Genomic DNA, 9,359 nt, shown 5'->3' with positions numbered 1-9,359 from the left:
TGTGCTCTGCTTTCTGGGACTGGGGGGCTGCAGGGAGGGCTCAGGCAAGGCTGGGGCTGGATGCACTGGGCTGTGAACTTGGAGGGCCTGGCTGGGAAGGGGTACAGGTACCCCAGTCATTTCCCTATTCCTTGGAGTGGGCTCCAGCCCTTCTTAAGAGTCTGGTGTGGGGTGTAAGGGGCAGAAACATGGCCTGGTGGAGGTTTCCAACACTGTCCCGATATTCCTGGCAGGAGCAGGAGCTGCTCCTCAACCTGTCAGCCATGGGGGAGATGGAGCAGCTGCGGCAGGAAGCAGAACAACTCAAGAAGCAGATTGCAGTAACCCCAGAGCCCTCCCACTGGGGGACCCCGGAAAGCACAGAATGAGGGAGCCCTTGGCCTCTGGGGGAGGGTACTGGGCTTGCTTTTGTGACACCTTAGAAACCTGTGACCTGGAAGTGACCAAAGACTTCCTAAACTTGGATCTCGTATTTGAGGCCCCCCTCCCAAATCCCAGAGCCCCAAGCTCACTTACTTAGAGGCTCACAGACATCCCCCTCCCCAGCCCTTTGCTTTGACCTTACTTTCCCCTGATGTCTGCTTTCCTCCCAGGATGCCAGGAAAGCCTGTGCTGACATTACCATGGCAGAGGTGAGACCTCCTGTTCCCTGAAGCCAGGGCCTGAGGGGAAAGGAGGGGAGGGGTGTCCCTCAGCAGCAACCACCAGGTGCCCGAGCTTGGGCAGGGCATGTCCTTGGAGTGAGAAACGGCACTCATGAATTCAGTCAACATAACATTTAGTGAGACCTGCTCGGGGCCAGGCACCGCACTGGATACTAAAGGTATCAAGACACAGACACTTGCCCACAAAATAAGAGTGATTGCGCCCCCTCGTGGGGTCGTGAGGGTGAAGAGAGTGAAAATGCTTTGTCAAAGCCCTTGTGGACGCTAGTTGCTAATAGTTGTCTAATAAAGTTTTTGTCAATTCTGAGATGCACCTTTTTTTCTTTCACATTTTGACGTCTCTGAAATCAAGATGCATCTGATAATGGATGATGCCTTACAATTAAAATTGGCAGCATTTTCTCATTTTCTTTCTTAGTGATGTATAAAATAATGGTGCTTTATAGCGTTATGGTATCTTAGATTGAATTAAACGTTAACAATAAGAGCAAACGTTTACGGAACACTTACCTTGAGTCAGACACTGGGCTAAGTTGCTTCAGTATATAATTTCATTTAATTTGCATGATAACCCCGGGAGATTGGTGCTATGATAAGGCTCATTTTACAAATTGAGGAAACAGGCTCAGAGAGGTTAAGTAAGTTGCCCAGATCACAAAGCAAGGAGACAGTAAGTCGAGTCTGGAGCCCCAGCCCAAGTCTGGAAGCTGCTCAGAGTTTGAGGGGCCTGGGACCACAGCTGTCAGGAGGTGGGATCCAGGGTCATGGAGAGATGGCCAGGGCCCTCAGTTAGAGTTGGGCATGCTGCAGAGGTGCACCCCAGCCAATGCCCCCTGGCTTGGGAGAGGCGATTATGTGTGTCTTTCCCCGAGTCCGCCATCAGTGACCTCACATTGGCAGCTCGAAATTGGCCAAAATGGGCGTCCTGACATCATGGAAATCACCCGCCCCTCGCCCACCCTCCCCTCCCCCACTGGAGAGGAGGTTGCCAGCGCTGCCTGCTCTGTCTCCAGGGTTAGCCTAAGCCACCCCAGGGCAGGGACTTATCTCTCTAAGGCTGGGTTGCCTGACCTAGAGCCTGTCATGGAGCAGAAGCTTGTACACATCCACAGCTGTGACGTTGAGACCTGGGCACATACCTTGCTCACCCCAATTTCTAACGCCCCTTTCTCTGCAGCTGGTGTCTGGCCTAGAGGTCGTGGGACGAGTCCAGATGCGGATGCGGCGGACGTTAAGGGGTCACCTGGCCAAGATCTATGCCATGCACTGGGCCACTGACTCCAAGTGAGGCTTGAGAGGTGATCAGAGGGAAGGGGAAGGCAGGAAGGAGAACTTGGGTGACATGGGGTGCCCTCTCCCCAGGCTGCTGGTAAGTGCCTCGCAAGACGGCAAGCTGATCGTGTGGGACACCTACACCACCAACAAGGTACCAGCCCGCCCCCTGGCCCTCCACCCCCACCCCCTTCCTCGGGCACTATGCCTACCCCCCTCTGGCCCTCCCCACCCGGGGGGGGCTCAGCTCAGACCCTGCCTCTGCCCCCCCGCGCCCTCCCCATAGGTGCATGCCATCCCTCTGCGCTCCTCCTGGGTCATGACCTGTGCCTATGCCCCGTCGGGGAACTTCGTGGCCTGTGGGGGACTGGACAACATGTGTTCCATCTACAGCCTCAAATCACGGGAGGGCAATGTCAAGGTCAGCCGGGAGCTCTCTGCGCACACAGGTGAGTGAGACCCTCTTTTCCAGTCCAGAGGGAGCTGGGGAGCCCCAGAGCCCTGTGGGTTGCGGCTCTGCAGCCAGGGCACTGTCCGTCTAACCAACCCCCAGGTTATCTCTCCTGCTGCCGCTTCCTGGATGACAACAACATTGTGACCAGCTCCGGGGACACCACGTGGTGAGGACTGAACGCTGCAGGGGCTGGGGCTGGGGAGGCCACCTGTACTGGCCTCTCCCTCTGACTGTTTCTGCCTCCCCGCAGCGCCCTGTGGGATATTGAGACTGGGCAGCAGAAGACTGTGTTTGTGGGGCACACGGGTGACTGCATGAGCCTGGCTGTATCTCCTGACTTTCAGTTCTTCATCTCCGGGGCCTGTGACGCCAGTGCCAAGCTGTGGGACGTCCGGGAAGGCACCTGCCGCCAGACTTTCACTGGCCATGAGTCGGACATCAACGCCATCTGTGTGAGCCCCCAGCCGGCTCAACCCCCCAGCACCACCTCACCCCGTCCATCCTTCTCCTCCCACAGCTCCCCAGCCCTACTTTTTATTTTAGTTTATTTTTAGCTGCTTCTTTTGAAATATTCTCACCTTATAGAAAAGTTGTGAGACTAACAAAAAAGAACTCCCATATACCCTTCACCCAGATTCACTAACTGTTGATATTTTGCCACATAAGTTTTATTCTCTATAGAGAAGTAGATATACAAATACACATAGATATATAGATAGATAGATATTAGCTCTTCTGGGCCTGTTGAGAGTAAGTTGAGGACATCATGCCTCTTGACCCCTTAAATACTTCGATGTGTATTTCCTAAAAACAAGGACATTCTCTTATATAAGCACAGTATAATTTTTAAAATCAGGAAATTTAACATTACTACAATACCTTAACTTACAGTCTATATTCAATTTTCACCAATTATCTCAATAATAGCAGTTTTTTTTTTTTTGTTTTCTGTCCAGGATCAAATCCAGGAACATGCATTGCATTTCCTTGTCATATCTCTTCAGTCACCTTTAAACCAAAAGTGTTTTTCCACCTTTCTTTGACCTTTATGCCATTGATATTTTTGAAGAGTACAAACCAATTTTATGTACACTTTTCCTCAAAGTGAGTTTGCCTGTTGTCTCCTCCTGACAAGTCAGGTTATGCATTATTCCTGGCCCCATTCTTACACCCCTTGATCCGTGGAGCCCCACTTGTGTAGTTGGAGGAGTCTGGGACAACTCTGTCCCTTCTAGCCGGGCGACCCTGGGCAAGCTGCCTACCTGCCCTCAGCCTTGGTGCTGTCCCCTGCAACGTGGGAGGATACCTTCCTGAGGGCTGCAGTGGGGAGCAAATGGGGCCATGTCGGGGAAGCTGCCAGCACGCAGCTGATGTGTAAGAAATGCCAGCTGTGCGTCACTGTGCTGCAGCTGCTTCCCATCCCAGGTTGGGGAAGGGACAGGCAGGCAGGCAGAGAGACGCAGCATGCCTGGAGCCATAGGTGGAAGCCAGGAAGAGGGCGGGAAAGGCAGCGGGCCACCCTAGCTCTGAGCCCTGCTCCCCTGCCCCCCTCAGTTCTTCCCCAACGGAGAGGCCATCTGCACGGGCTCGGACGACGCCTCCTGCCGCCTGTTTGACCTGCGGGCGGACCAGGAGCTGACCGCCTACTCCCACGAGAGTGTAATCTGCGGCATCACGTCCGTGGCCTTCTCCCTCAGCGGACGCCTGCTCTTCGCGGGCTACGATGACTTCAACTGCAATGTCTGGGACTCCATGAAGGGCGAGCGCGTGGGTAAGGGTCGGCCCCACCTACTGCCACCTCAGCTGGAAGGGCCGTCCCCGGCCCTCCCACCCTGTTTTGTACCCTCTAGCTCCACTTGCTGGGAGCTGCTCACTGCTGTTCCTTAATTCTTGGATAACGCAGAGCCCTGGAATCCGTATCTCTGGGTTCCCAGTCAGGGACCATCTTCCCTCATAGAAAAGTTGCCCTAAGCAGCCCTTCTCCGCTGCCCAGTACCATGGCTGCCCCTTGCCAAAGGAGTCCTTCTGGTCATCCTGATCTGTGCACCTTGAATGTCCAGTCAGTTATGGGTTCCAGAGGTCCAGGGACATTAGGGGAAGGGAAGGGAAGCCTCAGGGAGATCTGGAGGGACCTAAAGCCCTGACCCCTACCTTGGGCCTTCTCTAGGACCAGCCTGGTCTAAAGTTGGATCAGGTAGTGTGCTTTCTTCTCCTAAAAGAGGCCGGGGGCTGAATGAAAATAACACCGGTCAGGGAGCATGGATCCAAACCAGCCCTCTCTGAGGGCTCTTGGGGGAGTCACTTCTCTCTGGGCCTGTTTCTTTGTCAGGGAACAAAGGGACAGAACTAAAGGGTTATCTGCCTTGTTTTCCAGCACCTGTCAAGGAATGGGGACACTACCCTGCCCCCTTGCTTTTCTCTTAGCACACTGACACTTCCAACTTTCCCTGTCCCTCCATGCCCCCCACCCCCAACCCCAGGTTCTTGGCGGGGAGATTAGCTTCAAGAGAAACCCCTTTCCTCAGGGCTGTTCCTTTCAGTCTCTTCCAGGGGTCCAATGCCCAGTCATCCAACTTAGGATTCCCACACACATACACCCCTTCCAAATCAGTGCTGAGAGGCAGGCTGACTCCTTTCCCTCTTCCTCAGGCATCCTCTCTGGCCATGACAACAGGGTCAGCTGCCTGGGGGTCACAGCTGATGGGATGGCTGTGGCCACCGGATCCTGGGACAGCTTTCTCAAGATCTGGAACTGAGGAGGCTGGAGGAGGGGAGGTGAAGCCATGAAGACATTCAAACCCCCTCGCTGAACCCCCATCCTAATCTGCTTGAGGTTTTCTCTTCTATACCCCAGCTGCCATCCCCACCGAGTTTCCTCCTTTGAGAGCAGTGGGGAGTGGGGGAGTGTGCTTTTGGGAAGCAGCATCGGGGACGGAGGGAGAAAGAACTATCCCATTTCCTCCCATGGCCTCCCCTCCCCATGGCCTTGACAGCCTCTCCCTTACTGAGCAAGGACAACCGACCCCTCCCCAGCCTTTGCAGGCCCAGCAGACTTCTAGACTGGAAGGCCCTAGAACCCCTCTCCCACAGCTACTGCCTTTGCCCAGACACGGTGGCACAGGTGCAAAGCCTGGGACGATGGCTCTGCCACCACTCTGGTCCTTCTACTTCATGCCTTCCCTTTTTCTACCTTCTTTTCTATCCTAAAGCACCTGCAATAAAGTGCACACTCTGGTATGTCTGTGATGATCGACTTCCATCCCCCTTCTGTTCTAAGAAGACCTGGATTCCATTTCTCCTCTTCACCCTCCTGGTCCTTAAAGGGAGACAGCCCCAACTGAGGAAGCCCAGGGGCGTGAGCCTGAAGTTTCCCCTTTCCACAGACACTAGAGATTGGGACTAGAACACTCTGTGGGACCCCTTCCAACTCTGGACTCCCCTAGAGAAAACAAAAGGAGAGGATAGGTCCCCTCTCTGAAGAGTGAGGGAACTGGGGTAATAAATGGTCATTTACTTGGCTACAGGCAAAGCCAAGTTAAGACAGACCTACATAACAGGACTTAGGGCACGGTGGGCTAACATAGTCATACTCAACAGCAGCAAAATCATGGAAGGACAAGGAGAAGAAATGGACTTGGTCTCTAGCACAAGCCTAGAACTGAGATTCCACCCTGTCATTCATTCAATAAATGTTAAGTGCCTATTCAATGGGAAGCACTGTGCTAGAAGCTGTAGAAGACAGCAAACAGACAATTAAGTGCAATAAAGTGTTACAGATATAATGATAAAGGCTGGGTACTGGACAGCTTCTGGGCAGAAAGGAGTGTGGCGGCAGGAGCCCAAGCCTCATGGGCACAAGCCTGAGATGAGTCAGGAGGAGAAGGTATTCACCAGGTGGCTGGGGGAGTGTGTGTGCAACAGTTCACCACAGTTTGCCTATGGTATGTATGTGTGTGTTTGTACAGAATGTTTATATTGAGAAGGAGTTAGATTATTAAAAGCCTTGAATGCCAGGCTAAAGAGTCTAGACTTTATACTAAGAACAACAGGGACCCAATGAAGGGTTCTGAGCAGAGTTGCAGCATGAGTTATGCTGCTTAGAAAGCTCACCCTCGCAGCAGTGTAGGCTGATGGATTGGTGGGAAAGGAGACTGGAGCTAGAGAAACAAGGTAGGAGGCAGGTGGCAAGAAATCAAGAGCAATAAGGACAGAGGGGCAAGGTAGAGAGATTAGGGAAGTAAAAGATAACAGAATCACCAGCATGTAGTGACCAAGTGCTAGGATGTGGGATATTGAGAGGGAAGGATTCCAGATGATGGACAAGGTTTGGGTTTGGTTAACTGGGTGATAATGTTGTTCACAAGGATAAGGAGTAAGGGATAAAGAATAGCTTTGGAGAGGGGAAGATCATAAGTTCAAGTTTCAACAAACTGACTTATGATAAAGGTCAGGGTCAGCAAGAGAGACCTGGAAGTCACTGAAATATAGGTAAGTGACAGAGCCACAGAAGTGAACACCAGGGGAGAGCAAGAGGAATGGGTGAAGGACAGACCCCCGGGAACATCAGGATTTAAGGGAGGAGGCAGAAAAGAGGCTCAGAAGTATCAGTGGGGAAACCCTCAGGCGAAGGAACATGATGCCATTCTACATACCAAAGACCCAATGCAAGGTTTAGGCATAACTTTTTAAAAACATCATTTAAAACCACTTCCTTTAATACAAAAGAAACATGCAAGACACAAAGAAAGCCCAGTCAAGCTCTCAGTCCCAGAGTTGATAGTTTTAGGGGGAGTCAAAGAAAACAAGCCCTTCCTCAGTCCCCCGGAGAAAGAAAGGGTGAGAGGACACAATATATCACTAATTCCAGGGGGAACCTGGGACTGGGGCCAAGCAGGCTCTAGTTCTCTACCAAGGGAAAGTGCTGATTTTCCTTGTCATGGTCCTGGCCTTGCTCCCATGCTCGTCCTCCAGTTTTCAGAAGTCGTCCAGTTCCCAGGATGGCCCCTTCCCTAACATTTTCCCTCAGGGGAGTAGGCCGCTTACCCTGCAAAAGGCAGTGTGCAAGTGGGGGGTTGATCAGGAGAGGGAAGTTCCTGGTGAAAGGGCCTCCCGCCTTCAGGGTTGGATTTCCTAGTAATAGCTCTCACCCTCTCTCCCTTTACCTGTCGTGGTGTCAGGGTTCCGGGGGAGTTGTCATCCTGCAGGATGGTGAGGGGGGATCTCCGTAGTACCTTGCCATTTGGTTTCCGTCTATTACACTTAGAACCTAGGGTGGGTAAAGAGTTAAAACAAGGACCCAAAATTAGGGACTTACAGTTTATTTCTCCCACCCTCATCCATGGACACAATCCCAGAAGATTATCCTAGTTTCTCTTCCCTATACTTTTACCCTTAGATTCTGTACCTGAAGACCAGGGAGTCGCAGGATCTCTCAAGGGCTTGTCTGAGCCCTGGCTGGCTACAGAGGTTTCTGTGGGCTGTCCTGCTTCCTCCTTAGAAAACATGTGTTTGGAAGGGAGCTCAGTGTCGTTCAGAGGTGGCATCTGGTCCTCAAGGGATAACTGGGTGTCCAGAGACAAGTCCAATTCAGAAGATGAAGGTGCTTCCAGGAGCAAAACAGGCTCTGGGGACAGATTTGATCTGGGTGCTTCAGTCTCAAATATTTGACTTAGCTGCTTCACAAGTGGGCTTGGAGGGTCTAAAGGAAAGCAATGAAGTGAGGATGTGACCTTCTGTGCTACAAATCATTCAGCAAGGGGGAAAGGATACAGAAGCCTTGGGATTCATGCCCAGGTAGGTGAGTGAGTGGGAAGAGAGAAATCAAGGTGAGAGTGAGCAAAATGTTGAGAAAAGAGCAAGGAGGATGGAGGCCCCTTTAAGGTGTCCTAAGAGGATGACAGTCTCCTCAGCATTGCCTGGGACAACAGAACCTACCGCCTGTGCTTGTCTTCATAGGTGTCCGCACAATGCCAAGAGTAGGAGAGCGGGGATCTGCGTCCTGGGCCTGATTAGGACCCTCCAGCTTCGCCCCTGCTGATAGGCTTAACTGTGGAGAGCTCTCCACCTGTCAGGACCAGAGGCTAGAGGAAGTCTGGGGCCCTGGTTCTTCTCCCCACCCCAGAACACTAGCCTCAGGCCCATATACAGGCAGGAATTGCCAAGGTCCTCAGACATCCAACCTAGCCCACACAGATGGAAAATGTAGAAAATAAGGCCTCAAAGCAGGGGTGGTGGGGCACATGAGGACTCTCTCAGAGTCAGGCAAGGCTGAGGCCGAAGACTTTAGACGGTTTCTCTGCTCCCCGCCCCCGGTCCAGAGTACCTGTATGGGGGTGCGCTGGATGCCGGCGCTGGGTGAACGGGGGTCCGCCACTCGAGCCAGGTGCTTGTTGTGCGGCGGAGGCCGCGCTGGAGTGACTGGGACGCTCTTGGCCAAGCCCATCTCTACCAGGAGGAGTAGAGAGGTGCAGGGCCTGGCCGGGGCGGGGAGGGGATGCCTGCGAGAAGTGACTCGAGCTCAGCCCTCACAGCGGCCGTGTCCCACCCCAGCTCACCCGATTTTCCCAGTTTCCAGCTGAGGAACCTCCCGACCGCTGAGCCAGAGGCCTCTGCGGGAATAATGACGAGTGCGGCTGACAAGGAGGCTTATCTTGGGCCTCCAATTTATTCACTAATTTATTCAGTCACTTACCGGGCCCCAATTCCAGCTTTGAGTCCACAGTAGCTCGAGCCTCAACTCCCGAAGGTGAGTTTCAAACCTCCCGCCACGCCTCCTACCTTGACCCTATTGGCTGAGACGCCGTAGGCGCCCATAGGTCCGCTATGAGAGACCCGCCTCCAGTGCAAGCAGTCATTGGGCTGAAAGGACGTCTATCATAGAGACCGTGGGGCCAATGGACAGCGCCTTCGCTTGCTCAGGAGTGACGCCTTCTTGATACTGGGACTTCTGTTCAGTGTCGGCTGCGTGT

The 9,359-nt window shown here is 53.0% G+C and overlaps 2 protein-coding genes across 5 annotated transcripts; one reads left to right on the top strand and one right to left on the bottom strand.

Moving 5' to 3' along the window:
* The first annotated feature begins 263 nt into the window (after positions 1-263).
* On the top strand, positions 264-5,612 carry GNB3 (G protein subunit beta 3). Of its 2 annotated transcripts, none has more exons than XM_037846164.1 (9): positions 264-320; positions 594-632; positions 1,843-1,949; positions 2,028-2,091; positions 2,224-2,386; positions 2,491-2,554; positions 2,642-2,843; positions 3,946-4,162; positions 5,041-5,612. In XM_037846164.1, exons 1-9 carry the CDS (start codon positions 264-266, stop codon positions 5,145-5,147), a joined length of 1,020 nt encoding a protein of 339 aa, XP_037702092.1. In that variant the 3' UTR covers positions 5,148-5,612. The 2 variants fall into 2 exon arrangements, with proteins under 2 accessions (XP_037702092.1, XP_037702091.1); XM_037846163.1 differs by having other exon boundaries at positions 2,491-2,557.
* Positions 5,613-7,088: 1,476 nt separating this feature from the next.
* On the bottom strand, positions 7,089-9,296 carry CDCA3 (cell division cycle associated 3). 3 transcript variants are annotated; one of them, XM_037846165.1, is made up of 6 exons: positions 9,083-9,296; positions 8,714-8,888; positions 8,326-8,455; positions 7,796-8,089; positions 7,554-7,657; positions 7,089-7,435 (listed from the first exon to the last, which is right to left on the bottom strand). In XM_037846165.1, exons 2-6 carry the CDS (start codon positions 8,831-8,833, stop codon positions 7,289-7,291), a joined length of 795 nt encoding a protein of 264 aa, XP_037702093.1. In that variant the 5' UTR covers positions 8,834-8,888; positions 9,083-9,296; the 3' UTR covers positions 7,089-7,288. The 3 variants fall into 3 exon arrangements, with proteins under 3 accessions (XP_037702093.1, XP_037702095.1, XP_037702094.1); XM_037846167.1 differs by having other exon boundaries at positions 8,326-8,421; positions 9,083-9,164; XM_037846166.1 differs by lacking the exon at positions 9,083-9,296 and having other exon boundaries at positions 8,714-8,999.
* Between the last annotated feature and the right edge of the window lie 63 nt (positions 9,297-9,359).

Source organism: Choloepus didactylus, chromosome 8, assembly GCF_015220235.1.
Source record: "Choloepus didactylus isolate mChoDid1 chromosome 8, mChoDid1.pri, whole genome shotgun sequence".
Classification (NCBI taxonomy): Eukaryota; Metazoa; Chordata; class Mammalia; order Pilosa; family Megalonychidae; genus Choloepus; species Choloepus didactylus.
This window is presented reverse-complemented; position numbering and strand designations above follow the sequence as displayed.